This window comes from Rhinopithecus roxellana, chromosome 1, assembly GCF_007565055.1.
Source record: "Rhinopithecus roxellana isolate Shanxi Qingling chromosome 1, ASM756505v1, whole genome shotgun sequence".
Classification (NCBI taxonomy): Eukaryota; Metazoa; Chordata; class Mammalia; order Primates; family Cercopithecidae; genus Rhinopithecus; species Rhinopithecus roxellana.
This window is the reverse complement of record NC_044549.1, coordinates 200,587,521-200,613,687: the sequence shown is the minus strand read 5'-3', so window position 1 is coordinate 200,613,687 and position 26,167 is coordinate 200,587,521. Positions and strand designations below refer to the sequence as shown.

The 26,167-nt window shown below is 51.7% G+C and overlaps 2 protein-coding genes across 4 annotated transcripts in view; one reads left to right on the top strand and one right to left on the bottom strand.

Moving 5' to 3' along the window:
• NBEAL2 (neurobeachin like 2) overlaps positions 1–5,593 on the bottom strand; it is a 29,328-nt gene extending 23,735 nt beyond the window's left edge. The window contains exon 1 of one of the 2 annotated variants that reach the window (XM_010374762.2): positions 5,368–5,593. In XM_010374762.2, the coding sequence (XP_010373064.1) occupies positions 5,368–5,418 (51 nt within the window). In that variant the 5' untranslated portion in view covers positions 5,419–5,593. The remainder of the gene's footprint in view (positions 1–5,367) is intronic. The other variant, XM_010374763.2, reaches the window with a different exon arrangement.
• Positions 5,594–9,126: 3,533 nt separating this feature from the next.
• CCDC12 (coiled-coil domain containing 12) overlaps positions 9,127–26,167 on the top strand; it is a 55,801-nt gene continuing 38,760 nt past the window's right edge. For both annotated transcript variants that reach the window (XM_010374764.2, XM_030936344.1), the window contains exon 1: positions 9,127–9,328. In XM_010374764.2, the coding sequence (XP_010373066.2) occupies positions 9,194–9,328 (135 nt within the window). In that variant the 5' untranslated portion in view covers positions 9,127–9,193. The remainder of the gene's footprint in view (positions 9,329–26,167) is intronic.

The following is a 26,167-nucleotide window of genomic DNA, read 5'->3' as shown; positions in this document are numbered from 1 at the left end:
AGAGAATGGCAGGGGATGAGAGCATAGTAGCAGTGCTGCATGTGAGGGTCTAGGGCCTGGGAGGGGTGGCCGCGATGCTCAGGCTTCCCATGCCCCTCTCAGAGCCTCTGCCTTGGTCAGTTGTGCCAGCTCTGAGGAGGAACATGGGTCAGGGACAGTCCAGGCCCTCGCCCCAACCTAACTGGGTCAGAGGCCCAACCCTGTCCCCCACTGAGGGCAGGCTGGGAGCAGCTACACCTGCCAAGCCCTCTCCAGGGCCCATAGGTAAGTGATGCCCAGGTCCTGCAGCAGGCGAGAAGGTTGTGGGAATGGGGAAGGTCGGCGTCCCTGGGAAGAGGGGGTCTTATGGTCACCTCCACAGAGACCCCAACTTATGCCCAACTAGCTGTGAGGGCACTTGAGAGTGCTGTGCTGGGGATGAGGGGCTCCTGAGGGCTGCTTAGGCTCAAACAGACCCTGACTGCACATGGAACTGAGGCTCCTCTGGAATTCTGAAGTAACCCGGAGGGCTGAGGGCTGGTGGTTGTGACACTGGTGGGGAGTACAGGGAGTACACCTTGCTTGCCCAGGTGACAGGGATCACTGAGCTGCCTGACACCATGCTGCTCCCAGACCCTGCCTGACATACCCCAAGTCCAGCGCACAGTGGGCCTCGAGTAGACGTCTGTCACCATCACAGTCTGATCAGCCAGTCACATGCCCTATCACAAGCTCACATCTGAGGCCCTGTGTGGGTGGTGCCCACCTCACCTCCAGCCTCCACACCCCAAACCCGTAGGATGCCTGGGCCCAAGGGCGTGACTCGCTGTCTCTACCCCCACGGGTCTGCCTGTGCTTTGCTCTTGTTTGCTCTGCTGGAATGCCCCCATCAGGGGCATCAGCACGCTTTGTAAGACCCATTCCTGTCTGGTGCCTCTCACCAACCAAATCAGTGGTGAGCGCATGGGTTCTGGAGTCCAGTCCCCATTCTAACTCTCGGTGGCTTGTTACCTAACATTCACCCCTTTAAAACCATCCCTTTGCTTCATGGGTAAAAGTTCTCCAGCCACACCTACCCAACTCGAGGTCAGGGTAAGGTGAGTGGAGCTCCAGATCCAGGAGCTCTGGCCTGCCCGAGCTCCCTGAATTCTAGGCAACAACCCCCAGCCCCCACTGTGAGTGACAGTAAGAGGCATTAATAGACCCCTGGGAAGAGCTAGGAGCAGGAAGGGAGAGAAGAGCACAGCTCAAGGGTGGGTGACTCCTCTCAGTCAGAGCTGCCTGGGTGGTAGTGAGCACTCCATCTTCAGGGACAGACAAGCAGAAGTGGGACAGGGTGGGGTCTGTGTGGAATAGCCTATCTCAGGCCTAGGGGGTCCCCCAATTCAGTATCAGGATGGGGAGGACAATGTCAAGCTAAATGTGACTTCTGGCTACATCACAAGGACTGGAGGTCAGGCTTGGAGGATGTTAGGCCATGGGATGAAGCAGGAAGATGGGACTTTGCTGGGGCAGGGACAACTGAGGATAGTGGTTTGAGTGCCTGGGTGGCTGGGCCAGTCTCTCCTCCTTACCTGGAGAGGGGGTGCTGAAAGGGTGGACCTTCTGATCTCCATGACACCCACCCTGCCCCAGGGCCTGACCATCCCCTTGTACTATTTTTTTTTTTTTTTTAAGCAAGGAAAGCATAGATTTATTGAAATGAAAGCATAAGCCACAGAGTGGAAACAGGCTCAAGCAAGTGGCTCAAGAGCCGACCAACCCCTTTTACTATCACTATGGAAAATGGGAATCTCCTTCCAGGGTCCCCATAGACCCACAGTAACTGACCCTGTTTCTCCGGGGACTCCACACTTCCCCATCAGCTCCCCAGTTGTCATAACAACCCCAGGACTGACCAGTGCCCACCCAAGCCTGGGCTGTGTGCTCATCTCCCTGTCACTACAGACCCTCCTCCTTCAGGCGCCTTGGTAATAGAGGCAGGGGACCAAGCACCAAGGAAGTGATTCCACCTTCCCTTTACCCATTTCAGGAAGGTAAACTGAGGCCCAAAAAGGAATATGACCAGATAAAGTACCAGGGGGAGTGGAGGGCCTGACCAGGCTTCTAAGAGGCAGTAGAGATCATCAGTTAGGGAGAGGGAACTGGGGGAAGTGTGGGCAGGACAAGGTTGCCTCCAGCCTGACCTAACCTCCCTGGACCCCTCTGAGGCCTCAGTGGCATAGCTGGACAGGTCAGCTTCTGCTCCCTCCTGTCACCTGAGGGTTTGTTCTGCCCTGACCTTTGTGACCCTGAGTGCCCTTCCACATTCAGTGCCCCCTCACTCTGTGACCCCATTCACTGGGGGGGTTGCTGAACATCACTGCTGCTCCTGCCTGAACAGGGGCCTCTCATCTGCATGCTATGTGGCATTAACTTTTATGGGCTGCCCAACTGCCAGTCCCAAGACTCCCCTGTCCTTCCTATGCCTTCCCTGGGGGAGCTCTGGTGGGCTTGGAGTCCTCTGGATGAGCCCCCACTGTCCACCAGGCCTGCTTGACTAGCTCTGCTCTACCCCAACTCCTGACAATTTGCTTCTTGTCTCACTGCTCCTGCTGTTCCTTCCTCTCAGCCCTCAAAGCCCAAACTCAGCCTCCTCTTGGGTGACTTCCTGACTGGTCACTGCTATGGGACCCACCCTTCAGCCAATACCCAAGGAGCACCTACTACATGTGAGGTCTGACAATCGTGGTAGGACCCTGCCTTGGTTTCCCCACCAGGGCCCTAAGGAGCTCCAATTGAGTGAGGTCCTGGGGTGCTCTGACTCTTCCCTCTTCCCTCAGTGGCCACCCACAGCCCCCTCCCTCACTATGAGGCCCCCAATTGAGCCGGGCCCACAGGGAGAGGGGGTGGGTGGGTCTAAACCCGGGGTCTTTAAGGAAGAGGAAGGGCAGGAAGGAGTTATTCCCCCCTCTCCATCCCCACCCAGACCCACAACTGGGGAAACAGGTTTGCCAGCTGATGTCAGCTCTCACAGCTGAAGGGAGGGGTGCAGGTGTTGCTGGCTGGGTGGCTAGCCAACGAAAGGGTCTCTAAACACCCACTTTCAGCTCCGCCCCTTACCTTGCACTCCCCCTCCCCAAGCACACACACAATAGGTCCCTAACAGGACTCAAAGTTGCATAGCACTACTCCTCCCTGGATTGGGGGTTCCAGGAGCAGGAGCAGGCGGGCAGGAGGGCAGGAAGGCGAGCGGGGAGGTTGGCCCTAGCTTCCTCTTCCCAGGCAGCCTGGCCCCGCCTGGCTCCTGAGTTTGCTGTCACATCCTGGATTTGTTTGCCTGGCCCCAGACTGCCCTCTGCCTGCTCAGGCTTCCAAAGCTACAACCTGCCAGCCTATGTGCCATACCTGCCCTGTGAGGTGAGGAGCTCCTGGAGGGGGAGGCTCAGCACAGATATGAGCCATAACCACCTCCTGAGGGTATGGGGGCTGGCCATGTACAGAGCTCAGCTAGATGGGGCATCAGGAGGCAACCATGCTGGAGTTACTGTTTTGGGAGATACCAAGACACTCCCAGCAGCCTGCCACCCGGCCTGAAGACCTATCATTAACATCTCTCACACTCATCACCTGGTTTAAGTCCCCTTTACCTGCCCATGCACCTAGAACCTGCCCATAGCTATGGGACAGTCAGAGGGAGGACTAAGGGGTAGGATTCTCTTTAAATCCTCTGCTCCTTCACAACCACTGGGGATGGAGGCAGAGAAGCTGGGGCGAGGGGACCCGATGGGGCCAGGGAAACAGGAGCCTTCTCTGGTCTGGACCAGCTATAATGGCTACCTCTCCACAGAGTCTAGGAAGCCCCTGAAGTCAGGGCTGTGTCATTTTTTTTTTTTTTTTTTTTTTTTTTGAGACAGACTCTGTCACCAGGCTGGAGTGCAGTGGCGCGATCTCGGCTCACTGCAACCTCCACCTCCCTGGTTCAAGAGATTCTACAGGTATGCGCCACCATGACCAGCTCATTTTTGTATTTTAGTAGAGACGGGGTTTCACCATGTTGGCCAGCATGGTCTCAATCTCCTGACCTTGTGATCCGCCCACCTCGGCCTCCCAAAGTGCTGGGATTACAGGTGTGAGCCAGTGCGCCCGGCCAGGGCTGTGTCAATTTTACAGGCAGGAAGCAGAGGCTCAGAAGTCGAGTTTGATCTGAGTTATACCTAAGAGGGACTCTACTCCATGCCTGGCCTCCTGCCCAGGGCATGGACCTCTCACAACCTGAGCGGACTGAAGAGGTTGTGGTCCTTCTGGCCTGGACTCCAGGTTGGTGGAACACAGTGGGCCAGCCTCCTCATGGAGGGCCAGTGCGTCTGAGCATGAATTCCCCCCACTGACAAACTGTTCAGGGCACACAATGGTCCATTGTGCCCAGGGCACACCTGAGCCAGGAGCATGATGCCAGGCAGGTGCAGGGAGGGAGGTGCTGGGTGAAGGGGAGGGGAGTGTTACCCTGGGATCCCACCCTGCTGTGGGTGCAGAAGGAAAATGGGGGACTATGTGTGTGAGATGGTGTGACACCAGGTTCTCAGCTGATGGGACACCCAGGTCAGAGTCACTCCCCTCACCTTCTGAGGCCACCTGAACTATTCTCTGAGTCGGGTGGGGAGCTCAGGACGAAAGGGCCTCCCTCCAACCTTTTCAGACATCCTTCAGGGAATCAACGCCCCACCCTCACCCTGGGCATCCAGAGCAAAACCCTTTCTTCTGCTCCTAGAGAGGTCCTGGGTCCACCCCTCAGAATGGGGGTGGAGTGGGTCGTTTCAAGTCAGGGAGGAGCTTATCGCAGCCTGTCTGCTGGGGGTGTGGGGGATGCAACTCAAGAAGGACCTGAAGTGGGAGCATTCCCCTTCCACATACCTCCCTACGTCGGCCCACAGATACCCCTACGCTGGCCCACACCCCCAGACCCGTTGGCCACGACCACCCAATCGGGCCGCGCCCAAGGGAGAGGCAGCTCATATACAAATTGAGTCCCCCTCCCCCTAGCCTCCTGGCCAGTCTCCAGGTCTCTCCAGGCCTCAGTTTCCCCATTTGTAAAAAGGCGAAGAAGCGTCCGGCCGCCTAGGCCCAGGCCACTCTCCTCTAGCAAGAAAGACTCAGGCTGCACGGTCCTGCTGGTGGGGGTGGGTTGCTGTGAAGTGCACGACCGCGAGCTCTGTCCCCAAGGCATAAGTGCCAGAGGCACCCGACGGGCTGGGGGCACACACGTGTGTGCGGAGCCGTTGCATGCCCTGCGCGCGCGCGCGGCTACGCGGCCCCAGCGGCGCTGGGCGCAGGTGCAGCAGGCGCAGGGCGCGGGAAGCTGGGGGCACCGCGGGTGCGGGTGCGGGTGCGGGTGCGGGGCGGGCTCACCTGCGCGTAGTAGAGCAGCCACAACTCGTAGAGCCGCTCCGAGGCGGCCATGGCCCGGCCCGGCTCCAGCCCTGTTGCGCGCCACCTGTCGCCGCCTCCTCCGCGCCGCCCGCCGGTTGCCCTCGGCCAGGCCCATGGGCGGAGGGCGTCACTCCGGGGCGGAGCGGCGCGGTACTACTGGGGAAGTCTGCGGCTGTGGCCTCCGCGGCGCTGAGCCACCCAAGTCTGCTCGCTCCTCCTCCTTCTTACTGCCGGCCGCCGCCCGGCTTCCTGCACTTCGCTGCAGTCACCGCCGCCCCGCCTCTCCCGGGACCGTGTAAAGGGCGGAGAGCCTGGCAGGAGGAGGGGCCTATGGGCCTGGCGGTCCGGGAGGGTGCCCCGCCGCCCCGCCCCACCAGTGCCTTTGGAAGGGCCAGCTTGAGCCTCCGGGACGAGGGTGGGGGTGAGGAATTTCAGACTTCTCCAGGGTCTGAATCCGCCCAGGACGCTGCTGGCCTGACCGCAGTTGCAGCCATTCAGTGAAGGGGCGGCAGGCCGCGTGGGGGTGGCGAGGGTCCTTCAACAATAATGACCACCATTGGCCAGGCGCGGTGGCTCACGCCTGTAATCCCAGCACTTTGGGAGGCCAAGGCGGGCGAATCACGAGGTCAGGAGATCGAGACCATCCTGGCTAACGCGGTGAAATCCTGTCTCTAATAAAAATACAAAATATTAGCCGGGCGTAGTGGTGGGCGCCTGTAGTCCCAGCTACTTGGGAAGCTGAGGCAGGAGAATGGTGTGAACCCGGAAGGCGGAGCTTGCAATGAGCCGAGATTGCACCACTGCACTCCAGCCTGGGCCACAGAGCGAGACTCCGTCTCAAAAACAAAACAAAACAAAACAAAAACACACACACAAAACCAATAATCACCACTACCACCATGACGACCCCTTGTAGCGCTTATCAAATGCCAGGTGCTACTCTGTCGCTTTATGGGAAGACCAAAACGCAACTTTTGAGCTCTAGCTGTTTGTGGAGTGTGATAGCGGGAAGTTAGCAGCAGGACTAGCCTGAAATACCTTCGGGGCTGCGGTGCCCTCCCAGATCCCAGAGAGGCTTAGACCTAGACCGTTCCCACGGGTCCCCCTCCCTCCTCCAGGAAGCCTTCCCAAACGCTCCAGTGGAGGGGTTCCCCCCACTCCCCAACTCCAGGGCCCAGAACTTGCTTCACATATGTTGTTTTTTTAACCTCAAGAGGTGGGTGCCTCATGGCTCTGTTTTTCGTTTGTTGGTTGGTTTTGAGACACTTTGTCGCCCAGGCTGGAGTGCAGTGACACGATCTCGGCTCACTGCAACCTCCGCCTCCCTGGTTCACACCATTCTCCTGCCTCAGCCTCCCGAGTCACTGGGACTACAGGCGCGTGCCACCAGGCCCAGATAATTTTTTGTATTTTTAGTAGAGACGGGGTTCCACTGTGTTAGCCAGGATAGTTTGGATCTCCTGACCTCGTGATCCACCCGCCTTGGCCTCCTAAAGTGCTGGGATTACAGGCGTGAGCCACCGCACCCGGCCAGCTTTGTTTTACAGATGGAGAAACTGAGGCCCAGGTTGGCCAAATGAGGACCACCTGGGCAGCCAAGGGCAACAGGGACAGGGACCCAGGCTTGCCTGACTCTTTGTTGGGTCCCTGCCACCATCACCTCATGCCCCTTTCCCCATGCCCTCACCTCACAGTCTGGGCACGGGGAAAGGGGCACGGGGAAAGGGGCACGGGGTGATGGTGGGAGGGACCCAACCCCTGGTGGGTCAGGTCCCCAGGGATCAGGCCCTTTGTTGGGGCTGGGGAGAAGTTTGCTGGGCCCAAAGAGGTGCTATTGGTTCCAGGAGTTGACCAGTCTGGAGACTCCTAGGCCTTGGGTGGCCAAGAGAACAGAGACCCTGTCCTGTTTTGTTCTCCTAGCTTCTTGGTCCACGCCTCCAGTCTGGACTTTTGTCCTGCTCCATCCATCATAGCTCTGAGCTGGGGTTTCCTGAGCACCTCCAACCTGCATGCCAGGCCTTGACAGAGCAACCCATCCACTACAGGAAAGAAGGCTTAGACAGACCCAGGTTAGTGAAGACAAGACGGTTAGTGAAGGGAGGGCTAGACCTGTGGTCTGTGGCCCAAGGGCCTCTGAAGGGAGTTGGAAGGGGAAGAGTGGATGTCCACCTGTAGCTAGCTTGGGAAGGGAGGCCTCAGGGAGGGAACAGCCTAAGAGGCTAGTTGTCCCCTGGCAGTGGAGGCGGGGGGAGGCATGGTCTCCTATTCCCAAGTGGGGGTGTGTGTGGCTTTGGGGACCCCCACATACTGAAAGAATATCTCCACTTCAGCCGAAGTGGTCTCTCGGTTATCAGGACACTCTAGTTCATGCAGGAAAGAAGACTCTGGCAGCTTCTGCTGGGGAGCCATGAATCTTGTGGTGACTTGCAGTCGAGGCCAAACCAAGACTTTCTAAGCTGGGGATTGGGGGCAGTCCTTGAGGCCCACTGGACCCAGGTTGGGGTTTGCTCTTCCCCGGGAAAGGTAACTTGACCCTGAGGACGTTGCTGCTGCAGGAGGGGATGGGAGTGAGAGGGGATCATCTTTTTTTTTTTTTTTTTTTTTTTGAGACGGAGTCTTGCTTTGCCGCCCAGGCTGGAGTGCAGTGGCCAGCTCTCAGCTCACTGCAAGCTCCGCCTCCCGGGTTCACGCCATTCTCCTGTCTCAGCCTCCCGAGTAGCTGGGACTACAGGCGCCCGCCTCGTCGCCCGGCTAGTTTTTTGTATTTTTTAGTAGAGACGGGGTTTCACCGTATTAGCCAGGATGGTCTCGATCTCCTGACCTCGTGATCCGCCCGTCTCGGCCTCCCAAAGTGCTGGGATTACAGGCTTGAGCCACCGCGCCCGGCCGAGGGGATCATCTTTGAGTCCAGAGGGAAACAGCCATACAGTCAGGTCCCTCGCTGTACAGGCTTTTGTCTGAGCTGAGAGTGGTCACAGAGGGGCTTAGGGGCACTTGTCAGGTGAGTCTGGGGAGCCACTGACAGCGGTAGAGGTGTGAGGCATATCTTATATTAGGGTGGGATCGAAGTGGAGGGTCAGGAAAAGCTTTTTTTTTTTTTTTTTTTTTTTTTTTTTTGGAGACAGAGTCTTGCTCTGCCGCCAGGCTGGAGTGCAGTGGCACGGTCTCGGCTCACTGCAACCTCCGCCTCCCTGGTTCAAGCGATTCTCCTGCCTCAGCCTCCCGACTAGCTGGAATTACAGGCACGCGCCACCACGCCCAGTTAATTTTTGTATTTTTCGTAGAGACGGGGTTTCACCATGTTGGCCAGGATGGTTTCCATCTCCTGACCTCGTGGTCCGCCCGCCTCGGCCTCCCAAAGTGCAGGGATTACGGGCGTAAGCCACTGCGCCCGGCCCAGGGAAGGTTTCTTGAAGGCATTCGAGCCTTGTCAGGTCAAGTGGACAAAGATGGGTCAGGGCATTCCAAGACGCCAGCATGGAGTGATTAGTGTGGTTAGTGCTTAGGCAAAACCGGAGCGATCGACGCACTCTTTTCACCTTCTCTCGGGTCTGAATTCCACTTGCTGCTCTTTCACTGATCAGCATTGGATAAATCGAGCCTTAGCTTTTTTTTTTTTGCTGGCTCCCCACCCACTAGGCAAGTTGCCCGGAAGAATAAGGGCGGGGTGGGGCGGGGCAGGGCGAGGCGGGGCGGGCTCTTCCATAATAACCCCGCATTGATTGGCTTTCAGGACCTTCCAGTCTCTCATTCTCGTCCTTGGATTGGCCGCAAGACATTTATCCGCTGTCCTTAGGCCTGCGCGATGCAAGACGGGAGAAAAGGAGGGGCGTCGGCGGGCAAGATGGAGGCGACTACGGCCGGTGTGGGCCGGCTAGAGGAAGAGGCGTTGCGGCGAAAGGAACGGCTGAAGGCCCTACGGGAGAAAACCGGCCGCAAGGTGAGAAATGTGGAGTGAGGGTCGTCGTTGAGGCGATTCGGGGTCCGGGTCGGGCTTGAGGAGAGCGGAGGGCTAATAAGGGAAGACTGCTGCCGAGGATGCGCATGCGCGGGCGGTAACGCATGCGCGAGAAGACGGCGCCCTCCCACGGTGTCTGGGGCTGCTTGGCGTGAGAATCCCCTGGCGCTGGTGCGGTGGTCGCGCATGCGCGGGGGTGGGTAAGGTAGTGGTCAGCCATCCGCAGTCTATCTGAATCCTGCTTCCCGGGTGTTGCTCGTGTAGGTGTCTAGGGCTGCCTGTAGGTTCGGATACTTGTTGGGTTAGGCGTGATTTGTTCCGTTTATCTATGGCCTAGCTGGTCTTTAACCCCCGCCTTCGATTCTGAATCAGACAGACTCCCCAGTCCGGCAGCACTCCTTGGATAGGGCAGCAAGTGACAGCAATGAGTACACAGCCGGAGTCGTTGCGTGCAAAAATCAAAGAGGCCGGGCGCGGTAGCTCACGCCTGTAATCCCAGTACTTTGGGAGGCCGAGGCAGGCGGATCATTTGAGGTTAGTAGTTGAAGACCAGCCTGGGTAACATGGCGAAACCCCGCCCCTACTAAAAATACAAAAATTAGCAGGGGACGGTGGTGCACGCCTGTGATCTCAGCTTCTCGTGAGGCTATGGCAGGCGAATCGCTTGAACCTGGGAGGCAGAGGTTGTAGTGAGCCAAGATCACGTCACTGCACTCCAGCCTGGGCGACAGAACAAGACTCCGACTCAAAGAAAAAAAAAAGAAAAGAAAAGATTTAGCCGGGCGCGGTGGCTCACGGGCCCAGCACTTTGGGAGGCCGAGGTGGGCGGATCACGAGGTCGGACATCGAGACCATTCTGACTAACACGGTGAAACCCTGTCTCTACTAAAAATACAAAAAAAAAATTAGCCGGGCGTGGTGGCGGGCGCCTGTAGTCCAAGCTACTCGGGAGGCTGAGGCAGGAGAATGGCGTGAACCCAGGAGGTGGAGCTTGCAGTGAGCCGAGATCCTGCCACTGCACTCCAACCTGGGCGACAGAGCGAGACTCCGTCTCAAATAAAATAAAAAAATAAAAAGAAAAAAAAGAAAAGATCTATTTCTAACTTAGTAACTTAGGGTGGGCCTTAGAAATTGGGAACGAGGGCCGAGCACAATGGCTCGTGCCTGTAATCCCGTACTTTGGGAGGCCCAGGCAGGCGGATCACCTGAGTTCAGGAGTTTGAGATCAGCCTGATCTACATGGTGAAACCCCGTTTCTTTTTTTTTTTTTTTTTTTTTTTTTTTTTTGTGAAACCCCGTTTCTACTGAAGATACAAAAATTAGCCAGGTGTGGTGGCAGGCACCTGTAATCCCAGTTACTCGGGAGGCTGAGACAGGAGGATCGCTTGAACTGGGAGGCAGAGGTTGCAGTGAGCCGAGATCGCGCCCCTGCACTCCAGCCCAGGTTACAGAATGAGACTGGTCTCAAAAGAAAAAAAAAAAGGGGGGGAAAAGAAGAGGGCGTTAGTTCTTCGTTTGGGGATGGGCTTACTAGCCTATTAGTTGCCATATTCGAAAGCATTTTTCCTTGCTGTCGTTTACCACCAAATGAAAAGTTCCATTTCTGCTTTGTTCATCTTTCCAACGTAATGGAGAGGAAGAATTATTCTGAAGTTCATTACCTGTGTGCAAACCCTAGTTTGCTTTTTACTTGGACTTGGGACACATTGCTTCATCTCTCTGAGTCCGGGTTTTTTCATGTCTCCAGTGGGGAATGACTATCCCTACACATTCATTCTCATTGGGTTATTGTGAGATCTGATGGGATAATCTGTGTGAAAGGGCTGTAGAGACAGACCAGTGAGGGCCATAGTTGTTGGTTCTGTTGTCAGATGGGTGAAAGCAGTGTCTTTCAGTGTATGAAGTACAAAGAATGTTAAATAGCTAGACCTGTCAGAGATGGGGGTGCACTTCCCACTTTCCAACTGAAAAACAAAACAGGCTGGACAGTTTGACCCCTATTTTCCCTGGGGTCCTGTGTGAAACTGAAAAGGGAAGTAATAGAGAGTGAAAGCTGGCTAGAGTGGCTTCTGCTTTTGTTGGCTGCCTGTCGAACATAACAGACATCCCCTAAATTGCCTGTTCCAGAGAAGCTCAAGCCTCAGCCTTTCAAACAATGGCTAGTCCACCTGAGCTGTTTGCTTGAATTTAGGGCTCAGGTTATTGGGGCCAGGTTTGAAGTCAGAATGCAAAGGACAAAATAGCATCCACAAGGCCCATTGGCAGGGAAGGATGTGCTAGATCATCAGGAGAACTGGCCTTTAAAGAGGGATTCTCTCAGTGGGCTGGAAATATGGCCTGATTGTTATTTTTTCTGTGTTTTAAAATTGTGGGAAAATACACATACAATATACCATTTTAACCATTTTAAATGTATAATTCAATGTCCAGAACATTTTCATCATCCCAAACTCTGTACCTGTTAAACAATTACTCTCCATTTCCCCTTTCCCCAGCCCCTGGCAATCACTGTTCTACTTCCTGTCTCTGAATTTGACTACTCTAGGTACCTCATATAATCAAATCATACAGTATTTGTCCTACTGTGACTGGCTTATTTTACTTAGTATGTCTTCACAGTTCATCCATGTTGTAGCATGTGTCAGAATCTCAGTCCTTTTTAAAGGCTGAATAATATTCTGTTGTGTATACCATATTTTGTTTATTTGGGTTGCTTCTACGTTTTGCCTGTTGTGAATAACACTGCTATAAACATGGGAGTATGAGGCCGGGTGCGGTGGCTCACGCCTGTAATCCCAGCACTTTGGGAAGCTGAGGCGGGCGGATCACGAAGTCAGGAGATTGAGACCATCCTGGCTAACACAGTAACACCCTGTCTCTACTAAAAATACAAAAAATTAGCCGGGCATGGTGGTGGGTGCCTGTAGTCCCAGCTGCTCGGGAGGCTCAGGCAGGAGAATGGCGTGAACCCAGGAGGCGGAGCTTGCAGTGAGCCAAGATCCCACCACTCATGCCAGCCTGGGCGACAGAGTGAGACTCCATCTGAAAAAAAAAAAAAAAACATGGGAGTACAGATACCTGTTTGAGTATCTACTGCTTTGAATTCTTTGGGGTATGTATCCAGAAGTGGAATTACTGGATCATATGCTAAATATTTTTTTTTTTTTTTGAGATGGAGTTTTACTCTTGTTGCCTGGGCTGGAATGCAGTGGTGCGATCTCAGCTCACTGCAATCTCCGCCTCCTGGGTTCAAGCGATTCTGTTGTCTCAGCCTCTCGAGTAGCTGGGATTAATTTTTTTTTTTTTTTTTGAGACAGAGTTTCGCTCTTGTTGCCCAGGCTGGAGTGCAATGGCAGAATCTTGGCTCACTGCAACTTCCACCTCCCGGGTTCAAGTGATTCTCCTGCCTCAGCCTCCCCGGTAGCTGGGATTATACCACCATGCGCAGATAATTTTTGTATTTTAGTAGAGACGGGGTTTCACCATGTTGGTCAGGCTGGTCTCGAACTCCCGACCTCAGGTGGTCCACCCACCTCAGCCTTCCAAAGTGCTGGGATTACAGGTGTGAGCCACCACACCCGGCCTTTTTTTTTTTTAAATTCGGGTGATGTCAGGTGAGGAAAAGGGAGATCAGTCTCAAATCTGTCTTTTCGACGAACTAAAATTGGGGGTTTATATAGCAGGGAGAGGAATGTAACTGTGTAGGGAAAACAGCTGGATCATATGATAATTCTCTGTTTAGCTTTCTGAGGAAACACCATAGTGTTTTCAGTGGTGGCTGCACCATTTACATTCCAGCAGCAGTGTGCAAGGCTTCCAGTTTCTCCACATCCTCCCCAACAGTTATTATTTCCTTCTCTTTAATTTTCTTTCTTTTTTTTTTTTTTAAAGGAGTCAAGAGTCTCACTGTGTTGCCCCAGGCCTGTCTTGAACTCCTGGGTTCAAGTGATCCTCCTGCCTTGGCCTCCAAAAATGCTAGGATTACACATGTGAGCCACCAAGCCCAGCCATCTTTTTTTTGCTTTTTTAATTATAGCCATCCTAATGGGTGTGAGATGTTGATATCCCATTGTGGTTTTCATTTGCATTTCCCCAATGGTGAGTGATGTTGAACATCCTTTCATATGCTTGTTTGCCATTTGTATATATATTTTCTTTGAAGAAGTATCCAGGTTCCCTTTGCCCATTTTTTTTTTTTTTTGAGATGGAATCTCACTCTGTCGCCCAGGCTGGACTGCAGTGGTACGGTCTCGGCTCACTGCCAGCCCCGCCTCCCGGGTTCAAGCCATTCTCCTGCCTCAGCCTCCCGAGTAGCTGGGACTATAGGCGCCCACCACCGCGCCTGGCTAATATTTTGTATTTTTAGTGGAGACGGGGTTTCACTGTGTTAGCCAGGATGGTCTCGATCTCTTGACCTTGTGATCTGCCTGCCTCGGCCTCCCAAAGTGCTGAGATTACAGGCGTGAGCCACCGTGCCCAGCCACCCATATTTTTAATTGGGCTCTTTTTCTTGTTATTGAGTTGTCATTGAATTGTTCATATATTCTGGATATTAAATCGTTATTAGAGATGAGATTAGTCATATTTTTTCCCCATTCTCTGGATTTTCTTTTCGTTCTCTTGGTAGTGTCATTTTTTTAAAAATTAATTTTTTGTAGAGATGGGGGTCTCACTGTGTTTCCCAAGCTGGTCTCAAACTCCTGGCCTCAAGCAGTCCTCCTGCTTTGGCCTCCCAAAGTGTTGAGATTACAGGTGTGAACCGCCACACCTGGTGGATAGTCTCATTTGCTGCACAAAGACTTTAAAATTTGATGAAGTTGAATTTATCTGTTTTTTATTTTGTTGCATGTATTTTTAGTGTCATATTTAATCCCTACAGTTCTTTGAGTGATTTTTTTATTTATTTATTTTATTTTATTTTTTATTTATTTATTTATTTTTATTTATTTTTATTTTTTTTTAATTTTTTATTTATTTATTTATTTTTTTTTTCTGAGACGGAGTCTCGCTCTGTCGCCCGGGCTGGAGTGCAGTGGCAGGATCTCAGCTCACTGCAAGCTCCGCCTCCCGGGTTCCTGCCATTCTCCTGTCTCAGCCTCCCGAGTAGCTGGGACTACAGGCGCCCGCTACCTCGCCCGGCTAGTTTTTTTTTTGTATTTTTTACTAGAGACGGGGTTTCACCGTGTTAGCCAAGATGGTCTTGATCTCCTGACCTCGTGATCCGCCCGTCTCGGCCGAGTGATTTTTTTATTAAGGTGAATGCCTGGGGACAGGACAGGTAAGGGTCTAAACTTTTAAATGATTTTCCAGTCTATGGCCCTTTCTGTGGGACCTTTTAAGTGAGGAGTCAGGGGAGGAAGTATGACTGCCTGCTGTGGCCACATAGAACCCCTCGAGTCTCCTCCCTCAGAGAGGAAGTGGCTTCACATTTTTAGTTCAGGTTTCTGATGTGACAACAGACTCCAGGATTGAGCACCTCCTCTGCCTGCACTTGGCAAGCACCTGTCTGCCCCATTAGGATGGCATCTTGCTGGTTTCCTAGCACTCAGTGGCAGGTCTTTCGTTGAGTTTTTACTGTGTGCATGGTTTTGCTGGAGGCCTTAGGAATTTCAGGCATGGAGTTGGTTTTCCTCACAGTTTTATCTTTCTTCCTAACTCTCACCAGACTATAAACTCATAATTTACTGATATTATGACAAATCAGGGTCCTGAGATTGTGGCAGATGGCGAGAGACAAGATTAGGGGTTGCAATGTTTCCATATGTTATTCTGTGCAAAGCTCTGTTGTAGTCAGGCTGCTGTAGTTTTACAAAGTCTTCCTGGTCAGCCCACCTGATGCCACTTATTAGTGAGGGGAGCAAGGCAAGAGGCTGAGAAAAGCTGGGATGTCCAAGGCCGATGAGGGGAAGTGATGTCTCTTGGATTCCAGCCCATGCATGACCCGCTGTGGGAAGGGGATTCTGTAGAGGACACAGCACTGCCTGAAGCAGCATCTTGTAGGTCAGCCAGTTCCCATTGACAGGTGGAAAGACAGTACTGCTGGGTTCATTTTCGGGGAAGGCCAGGCAGAGCCTGGGGAAGCTTCATGGGAAGGCAGCGTGGAACTTGAGCTGAGCCATGGAGGGTGGGAAGTGGGAGAAGGTCATTGAGGTAGCTAGAAAGGAGAGTGTTCCCAGGGAGCATTTTAGAGGTGGGAACATGCGGGTGCATAGAGGTAAGAATGGAGATGCTCCAGGGAGTTTGACAGCAAGCACTTGGCAGTGATTGGGGCAGGGTTACAGTCTGAAAGTGCTGGACTGGGGTACTCTAGTAGCCAAGTTTTATAAGAGCCAGGGTTTCCAGCAGGCATGGTAGCCAGCCTGGGCACACTTTTCTGTATTGTATTTGAACCTCATTTCCTGATGCTCATCCAGAAGTTCCAGGCTAGGTGAGTAGGTGAACAGTTCAAGGCTGTGTGGATGAAACTCTGGCATCTCTTTACAGTGCTGTCGGGTAGGGCAGTGTGAGGCCACTCTGTCCTCCTTTGACCTCTTCCTCAGCAGCCAAATGGAGGCTCTCTAAAGGTAATTAACTTGGCGTAAACATTTCCCCCTTGGCTGTCAGCTTTCCTGAGCATTTGCCCTGAATTGGGCTGTCTCTTGCTGCCCTGAGACAGGGAGACTGGCTGTCTGGCTGACCAGCCCTTGGGGCTGAGATCTGGCTGTCAGGTTGCAGGTTCCAGGCAACCAGCAATTCCTGGTTGTCACCTGGCTCCAGAGATTAGAGCAGCAGTGTTGCTCAGTAGAACTTTGTGCAGTGATAGTGTTCTCTAATGTGCACTGTCTAGTACTGTAGCCATGGGCCACCTGTGACTTTCAAGCCCTTGAAATGTGGCTACTGGCCAGGCATAGTAGCTCATGCCTATTATTCAGGGGTGTCCAATCTTTTATCTTCCCTGGGCCACACTGGAAGAAGAAGAATGGTCTTGGGCCACACATAAAATACACTAACACTAACAATAACTGATGAACTTAAAAAAAATCACAAAAAATATCTCCTGATGTTTTAAGAAAGTTTACAAATTTGTGTTGGGCTGCATTTGAAGCAGTCCTGGGACTTGGGCTGTGGGTTGTACAAACTTGCTATAATCCCAGCATTTTGGGAGGTGGAGACAGGAGGATCACTTGAGTCCAGGAGTTCGACACCAGCCTGGGCAATATGACCCAGGAGTTTGAGACCAGCCTGGGCAATATGACAAATCCCCATTTCCACAGAAAATACAAAAAATTAACCTGGAATGGTGTCGTGCACCTGTAGTAGTTCCAGCTGCTTGGGAGACTGGGAGGGGAGAATCACTTCAGCCTGGCAGGGGCAGAGGTTGCAATGAGCTGAGATCATGTCACTGCACTCCAGCCTGGGCGACAGTGTGAGATCCTGTCTCAAAAAAAAAAAAAAAAAAAAAAAAAAGAAATGTGGCTACTGTGACATTTAATTTTAGTCAGTTCACATTTAAACAGCCACACTTGACTCGTGATTGCCTTATCGGATGGTGCATCTCTGGAGGACTTGCTCCCTTCAGCCTGACTTACAAGAAACTGTGTCTGTACCTGAGCTCCAGTTGAGAGCTAAGGGGCAGGTAGAAACCCAGATGACTCAGATCAGCCTTGGGAGCCCAAAGCTGGGCAGAGGGCTTGGAAGTTGGCCATCTTCATGGCTGGTATCTCCATCAGATGCTGATTTGGGGCCATCTGTGTATGTACCCTGTGGAGTTAAGTGCTGGTGATTCAGAGTGGTATAGTTGTGATTTACACACTCAAGAAATGGGAGTGTGGGCCGGGTGTGGTGTCTCACACCTGTAATCCCAGCACTTTGGGAGGCCAAGGTGGGCAGATCACTTGAGCTCAGGAGTTCAAGACCAGCATGCAGGAGTTCAAGACCAGCATGGGCAACATAACAAGACCCCATCTCTACAAATAAAAATAAACAAAATTACCCGAGCATGGTGGCCCACGCCTGCAGTCCCAGCTATTTGGGAGGCTGAGGTGGGAGGACTGAAAAACAAACAGAAAGGAGCCGGGCACGGTGGCTCAAGCCTGTAATCCCAGCACTTTGGGCGGATCACGAGGTCAGGAGTTTGAGACCAGCCTGGCCAATGTGGTGAAACCCTGTCTGTACTAAAAACACACACAAAAAATTAGCCGGGCATGGTGGCAGGCACCTGTAATCCCAGCTACTCGGAAGGCCGACGCAGAAGAATTGCTTGAACCCAGGAAGCGGAGGTTGTATTGAGCCAGAGATTGTGCCATTGCACTCCAGCCTGGGCGACAGAGTGAGACTCCGACTCAAAAAAAAAAAAAGCAAACAGAAAGAAAAAAAATGCACAGTGCAGAGTGGGAGCAATGCCAAGGTAGAGGGCATGCACTGGTACTCTCTGACTTGGGGGTACTGGGAGGGTCCCTGGCCAGGTGGGAGGGGGTGAAAGAGGGAACCAGAGGGAGGGGCTAGCGAGTCTTGCTGGAGGAACAGAGACTGTGGGTGAGAGCCTAGTGTGCTGGGTGAGGAGTCAGACTTGTCCATGTCCTGATCATGTCTCAAGAAGTTGCCTCTATCACCATCCCAGGTGGCCACATCCCCAGGCCCAGCAACCTGGTTGCAAAGTCAGCCAAGGTGATCACTGCCTCCTGCTTGACAGCCTTTGGCAGGTTGGCAGTCATAACATTTGCGTGGCAATTGTGGCAGAATTGTGTTCCATCCCTGAAGCAGAACTTTGAAGCAGGATGTGTTGGTTCATCCCTGTCTGATAGACCAGGAAACCCTGGGCTGAAGGAACGTCCCACAGTCATGCTTTGAGTTGTTGCTGACCCTAGATTGTCCCTTAGGCTCTGGCCTTCTATCCCTCTACACCTCTTACCCCCAGGTGCTTGGGAATAAGTACCCCTGGGGAAGGAGCCTCCACCCATCACACATATAAACTGTAACCAGGCTGTCAGGTGGAGGCCGAGTGGTGGAGTGGAGAGAATGGACTTTGGAGACAGATCTGATTTAAACCTCTGCTCCATTAATCACATCTATGGGACTCAGAGCAAGCCCTGAAAAATCTGAGCCTCTGTCTTGTCTATAAAATCAAGATACAGCTTCTGAACTCATCAGTAGCTAGGAGAACAGAGAAAGATGCTGTCTATGAAGTGTCTAGCTCAAGATCTTGTATACAGGCCTTTTATAAACGTGGATGCCTGTCCTTTCTTCCTTACCTTCTTGTAAGTGGGGACATCCGGGTGGTCTTCCAACCTTCTCCACTGGGTGGCAGTGGGTGGAACAGGCCCCCGTTCCAGTGGAAGCAAAGAGGTCCTTCTCCTGCACCCTGGCTTTACTCATCCTAGCCCTAATTTTTTGAAGATGGAGTGTTAGTGCAAAGTGTTAGATTAAGAAGAAAATGGATTTGCAGAGCCACGGCCGAGGTGGAGTGTGAGTGCCCGTTCTTCCTAAGGACCCACCTTTTCTGCCCAAGCTCTTAGACTCCAAGGTTGTGGAGGCAGTGAGAGGGAGAATCTTCTGGGTGGGAGATTTGGGGTTCCCAACACACATCTATGGTGAGCCAGCATTTCCTTCTGAGGCCCTCAGTATGTTCATGTGATGGTGTTGGATTTATCAGAGTTTCTCAGACCCACCTGTTCGTCGGGTTGTCTTGAGAGATCTGGCCCTACCTCAGACCTATTGTGGTCTTGGTATATAGCCTATAAATTCATGCATTCTTAAAGTTCCTCAGGTGATTCTGATGCATTTTTCTGGACATCTCTGATCAGTCCCTGACATTCTCTCATTGGAAGAATACTTTTTTTCCCCCGGAAGCTTAGCTGCCCATGCTCATTGCAGGAACTCTGCAGCTAGCTACTAATAAGTATTTATTGAGTATCAGCTGTATGACAGGCCCTGGGGATGCAGCTATGAACGAGACTTCCTCCTTGCCTCAAGGGGCTTCTGTGGAAGGAGTGGGGATACTTAGAAACAAGGAACATGATGTCCCGTTTATGTGTCCCAGGAACTTGGGAATGTGGTGTGTGTGTTGGGGGAGAGGCTGTGCAGCTGCCCAGGCTGGGAAGAGTACCACCTGGGAGTTCTGAGTTGGGCGGAGGGGTGAGATGCCAAGATCTAGGGAAGAGCATTCCAAGCTGAGCAAGACTAGCTTGGCATGTTTGAGGAGTAGGAGCAGAGTGAACAGTAGGAGGTATGGAAAGGGGATGAGGGTGGAGAGGGCCTGGGAGACCGGGCTAGTTAGAGGGGGGCCTTGCAGACCACCAAGGCTGGACCTCAGTCTAAGGGTGATGGGGAACCATTGGAGGCCTGAGCAAAGCTGACATGCCCTGTCCTGCCCTTGGCTGACTGTGTGTGGAGGTAGGAGGCAGCTGCAGGAGCCCAGGTATGAGGCAGTGCACATACACAGGGTTCCTGAGATGGTGAAGTACAGGGCAGAGGGGCTTTGAAGGGGAAAGCAAGAGTCTGGCTTTGGCCACATTAAGCCAGAGATGACTGTTAGACAGGTAAGTGAAGACAGACGTAAGCAGTCATCTGGACTAGAAACAGATACAGCATATCAAGCCCTGGGGCTAGACAAGGCTCTCTGGTGACAGAGTTTAGACGGCAGAGACAGAGGACTGGGAGATCAGTCTCTGCCCTGAGGCTCGCCCTGCAGGTATTTAGCAGGAGTTGGAAGAATCCAAGGAAACTTGGTGGGGTGGGGTGGGATGAGGACAGTGGGGCTGAGAGAAGCCAGGTGAAGACCGGGGATGGATTTTGGCAAGACAAGGTGATAGGCGAACTTGGTCCAGCTGTTTCAGGGAAGTGTGTGGTGCCAGTGGAGTCCAGGCCAGGTGGGTTGAGGTGCAGCATGCTGGCCACAGCCTTCCTGTAAATTAAGCCTCCTTTCCACTGCTTGAAGTCCTCACTGGACCCCAGCCGGGACACCCATCCCTCCTCTCAGGAGGGTAGCGCCAGGCTGAGGCAGTGCCCTTATAGCCTTGCTGTCTGAACTCACCTGGCATTTGGATGCTGGCAGCCTTCTTGCTCCTGCTCAGGTCTTCATATTGCCACTCTAGCCCCTTTCCTTTCCTTTCTCCTTTCCTTTCGTTTTTTTTGAAAGAGTCTCACTCTGTCGCCCATGCTGGGGTGCAGTGGCACAATCTCAGCTCACTGCAGCCTCTGCCCTGCCCTGTGCTCACGCCATTCTCCTGCCTCAGCCACCTGAGTAGCTGGGATTATAGATGTGCGCCACCATGCCCGGCTAATTTTTGTATTTTTAGTAGAGATGGGGTTTCGCCATGTTGTCCAGGCTGGTCTCAAACTCCTGGCCTCAAGTTGTCTCCCAGCTTTGGCCTCCCAAAGTGTTGGGATTGCAGGCATGAGCCACTGTGCCTGGCCCCCTTTCTTTTTCTTTTTTTTTCAACCTGGGAGCATAGATTCAAGTTGCCCTAAATGTACACTCCCCCCTCACCTTTCCTTTCTGTCCCTGCACATAGGCCCTGGGGGCTGCACTGCAGCTCCTGCAATGTGACCCCTGCTTCTGAGTCAGGCTGGCCGTTTCTCTCATGATTCCCTGCTCTCTGGACAGGTTGCTTTGTCCACCTGGCTCTGCCACCCTGCTCACCTTGAGATGTGTAGATAGGTAGGTCTCTTCACATCCTTCTTCAGCTGGAAGATGGCCACAGTAACTCCTCCCTCCCAGGATAAGGGTTAAGTGAGATGCTGTGTGCAGAAGGGAGCTGAGAGGTGGGAAGTGTGATGTGTGGATTTATTCTTTCTCCTATACTCTTATTTTACCCCTGGTTGAGGGCCCCTTTAACTTGCACCTGAGACAGCACAGATGTGGAGAGGCAAGGGACCATACGCAGTCACACAGGGCTGATCCCTTGTCCTCTGGAGCCCACCGCCTCCTGGCCAAATTTGGGGGTGCTCTTCCTCTGGGATGGAATTGGTGCTGCCCTCACCCCTTGGAGCTGTGCAAGGAGGGGCTCTGCAGTGAGCTACAGGGAAGAGAATGGGACCTCCATTCAGCTTGGTCTGATATGCTGGGGAGAAACACCTGGCCTGGGCGAAGGGTGAGCCTCTCTCTGGATTTCCCTCGGAGGGCACAGTTTCCTTCGAGGCAGGCAGGTGGCTATTCGGGTTTAGCTCACCTGTGGTGGCCGAAGCACCCTCTACGTAGCAGAAGAGGCACTAGACAGCCACAAAATAAGGTTCCTCTTTCTTGCTATGCCAGTGACACAGTTGTTCCACCACAGTCTCCCGTTTGGTTGACTTCTGCGGTGTTACAAGGTGTAAGTCATGTTCCCCAGGTCTCACTGATAGGGGGCAGGGAATTGGAAAGCAAAGAATCTTGAAATTCAAGCTGGTTTTTTATTTTTCTGTTAGCTTTTGCAACAAAAGAATTTGCCTGGCCTTGATGGTGAATCCCTCAGTTTTTTTCTTCTGTCTCCTGGAGCCAGGAGGGCGTGAAAGGGGTGTGCTTCCCTTTCAGTGTCCAAGTAGCTGTCTTCTGGGTGTGCTTGAGAGTCCTTAGTCTTCTCTTTGGAGGACTTTTTCCCTATGGTCCTCTTGACTGAGTTCTCTCTAGATTTCAATGATTTTATTTTTGGTTTCTAAGTGGGCTTAAGTTTTTCTTTTTAATGACTTCCTAGCGGCATAAAAAATCCTTTTAAGTAAGCATACAAACTTTACAGAGAGAAAAGTACACAAATCAGCTCAGTAATTTTCCTAAGGTGAACATGCCGATGTCAGTCATCAGATCAAGAAACATGATAACATCCCAGAATCACCTCCCAGATGTTCACTCTCCAAGGGAAACCACTCTGGACTTACTAACATAAGAAGTTGCCTTCCTTCCTTTTGAATCTTATATAAATGGAATTAAACAGTACGTAGTTTTCTGCCTCTGGCCTCTTTCATTCATCATATGTTTGTCAGTTGTTGGATGTGGAATTAGTGCATTCTTATTTCTGTATAGTATTCCATTGTTTGAATAGATCAGATTTTATCCATTCTCCTGTGGATTTTCAGGCTGGAACTATTATGGATTGTGCTGCTCTTCCCAGTCTTGTACATGTCTTGGTGAACATATGTACACATCTGTAGGATTTATGCCTAGGAGTGGAATTGCTAGGCCATAGGGTGTATATAGGACGGATACTGTCAAATACTTTTGCAAAATGGCTCTACCATTTTGCACTCTGACCAGCATTGTATAGCGGTTCCTCTCTAATACTTGGTATGGTTAGTTTTGTTTCATGTTAGCCATGCTGGTGGAGGTATAGTGGTATCCTTTTGTGGTTTAAATTTGTATTTCCTACCTAATGAAGTTGCATTATCTTTTCATATGTTTATGCAAAGTGCCTGTTCGTGTCTTTTGCCTCTTCTTCTTTTTATTCAGTTGGCTGTTTTTCCTATTGATTTCTAGGAGTTCCTTATGTGTCCTTTGTTCTGTGTATGTGATGTGACTGTGTCTTCTGCCTGCCTTGGCTTTGACTTTTCAGGCTTTTAAAATTGAATTTTTTTTTTTTTTTTTTTTTTTTTTTTTTTTTTTTTTTTTTACTGTTGAGATGGTGCTTCACTCTTATTGCCCAGGCTGGAGTGCAATGGCACAATCTTGGCTCACTGCAACCTCCACCTCCTGGGTTCAAGCAATTCTTGTGCCTCAGCCTCCCGAATAGCTGGGATTACAAGTGCACATCACCATGCCTGGCTAATTTTTGTATTTTTAGTAGAGATGGAGTTTTACCATGTTGGCCAGGCTGGTCTTGAACTCCTGACCTCAGGTGATCCACCAGCCTCGGCCTCCCAAAGTGCTGAGATCACAGACGTGAACCACCTCACCTGGCCCAAAATTGAATTCTTTGGTGAACAGAAGTTCTTAATTTTAATGTAGTTTATCACTTTTTTATCCCTAATACCTTTTGTGACCTGTTTAAGGAAATAGTTGCCTATGTATAGGTCTAGATGATATTCTTTTGTTATAATCTAGAAGTTTGCTTGTTTTATTTTAACCTTTAGACCTCTAACCCGTCTGGAATTTACTTTTGTATGGTGTGCGTAGGGATCAAGATTCTTTCTCCCCATATGGATGTCAGTGTCTTGGCACTATTTGATATTTGACATTTGTGTTTTAGAAAGAAGAGTTTTCTGTGGCTTAATTGGCATGCACTGTTCGTGATAATGCTGTTAACCTTCTGTAACATCTTGATAATTGTCATTGTAGATGTAGTAGTAGTAGTAGTAGCTGCTAAAATATATTTTTTTCATGCTTCTTAGTAGTAGTGGTAGTAATAGTAGTAGTAGTAGTAGCTGCTAAAATATATTTATTTTTTCATGCTTCTAAGTCCCAGTTTATGCCACCCCTTCAGTAGACGGGCAGCTCCTTGTAGGCAGAGACAGCTCTTAAACTTATTTTAACGAAACATTTCCTAGGTGCCCCATGGCACTGTAGTGGGTATGCTGCGTCCTGTGACTCTGAGCCCCATAGGCTTTGTGCACTAGAGAAAAGACTCAACACGGACTCCCAGGGAAGACAAGGACCTGCCGAGCCAGGCTCTCCAGTGCTGGCCTCCTGACCTGCCAACCAGACTCTGTCCATACTCTGGACCTGCTGGCCCAGGGGTATTCTGACTAGAAGTATGTATTACCTCAGATAGTTGCTTCAGGGCAGTTGTTTCAAACTTGGGCTGTATGTTTTAAATGGCTTTTGGCTCTTCCATTGACCCTGCAGACATTGGGACCAGCATGTGATTCTGTAGTGCTAAGAATTGTAATATAGAAATGAAATGCAATTCATGTTCTTGTTTCTGGAGAAGATGTCTCAGGTATCATCTTGGAATATTTTCCGTAACCCATCTCACATACCTCCAACCTACCTCCAGTGCATATATACATGCGCATACAGCGTGTACTCTCCACACCCAGCCCCCTGCCTACAGTGCATCCCACCTCCTTATACTCCCTTAACCTCACAACACTACCACACACCCCAGGCCCTGCCCCACACACTTCCCCCGACAATAGTACCTCCCTTCTCCCCACACCCTCCTGTTCCCTGCACACCTTCAACCCCCCACAAAACCCCTCCACATGCCCCCAACCCACACCTGCAAACCCCAACCCCTTTACACCAATACATATCTCACACACACCTCAAAACATGCATAAGCAGCACTAACCTTCATACCTCCATACCCCCACTTTGCCTTCCCCTACATATATACCTTCAGCAGCTGAGAGGGACTTGCTGTTTCTAAGCCAGGTGTTCAGAGATCTGGGGGACCCCATGGCGAGCTAGATAAGGCTCAGTCATGCCTGGCCCTCCTGCTTCCTTCGGAACTTTCCCTTAAATTCTGGGACCCTGGCTTCTCCCTGGTTTTGTTTTGGAGGGAAGCAACAGCTTATACCCTTGAAAGAATTCCAAGGGGAAAAACAGTTGCTTCGGCAACGGTGTCCTGTGGCAGTAACATCCACACTCCTGGACTGTTTTGATTCGGGGCTCTAAAGAGCTGCTCTGTCTAGAGAAAATGTGAGTGGGCTGGAGCAGAAAACATTTGTCCTTTCAAGGACATCCCCCCTCCCATTGTTTTCAGGGCAGGGCACCACTAGATTTCTTGCAGGGTAATTTGAATCCTGAAGAAAAAACAGCTGTGTTTGCCATCATCTGGTTAAAGCAGGACTTTTCTGTCCTGGGCCCAGGAGTCCATGACTCAGGCAGCTTCCATCTATGTAGGAAGTGAGAGAGAATGCTGGGCTGTGTCTTGGGTGAGGAGTCAGTTTCCACACTTGGCTGTTATAACTGTTATTGTTGAGGCCTCTCTGTGCACAGAGCCTGGGTGGGGTGGGAAATGAGGTCAGTGAGGCTGGCCCTTGCTTCAAGCACGGTCAGGCTGGGGCCCCGTGGGGAGGTTGACCTGTGTACCCCCAGTTATAATACTCTACACTGCCATCCATGGAGGAGGGGCAGGGGAGCGCTGTCAGTGTCTTGGAGGGAGGACTTGGACAGGGAGTGGGGGACAGCACTGCATGCATGTGGCATGGAGGAGAGAGCTGAACCCAGCGTCGATATACATACCCTGCTTTATCTCATTGGTTGGCTTATACGTAGTGTCCCCATTTGGGCTTCGTCCCAGGCTGCATAATTCACAAGACAGAGCCTGAGCTGGTAGAGGTGCTGAGAAAACCCTTGAGGGATTGAGTGGATGGCATGGAGAGTGATAGCTGTTTCCAGGTGTGAAAGAGTTGGAGGGATTTTAGGCAGAGGAGGGGCAGGAGCAGAGCAGGCAGTCATGGAAGTGGTCTGAATTTGGGAAGACGATCTGTGGAAGGCCCTTCTTCCTTGCCATCTCCCTCTCCCCGCACACTGGCTAGTTTTTTCTGACTTGGACTCATATTCTCTGCACACATATAAGGTCTGCTCTTCTCAACTGTGGTAGCTCGAGGGCAAGGGCTGGGTCTTCCTCTGGGTGAAACTGATGGCCGCTGTGGGTGAACTGAGGGAAGGAACAAGGCATGAATGTGGGGATCTGTTATGTGACTCCTTTGTCAGTGGATGAGAGGGTCTCACCTTGAAGACACAGGTGAGAGTCTCAGACTCTACTGTCATCATCACTGTGGTTGGTGTCTACTGACTGAGGATGTACTCTGTGCCAGCCACAGTGTAGGGCTGTCACGTCACATGGGTACCCTCATGTAATGCTATTTAGCAGTTGAAGAAACTGCAGCTCTGAGAATCTAAACTGGCCCAGGGTACCACAGTACACAGTTCTCAGAGCTGGGTGTCAACTCCTCATGTGGTTCTGCTTTCTCAACCTTTCCATA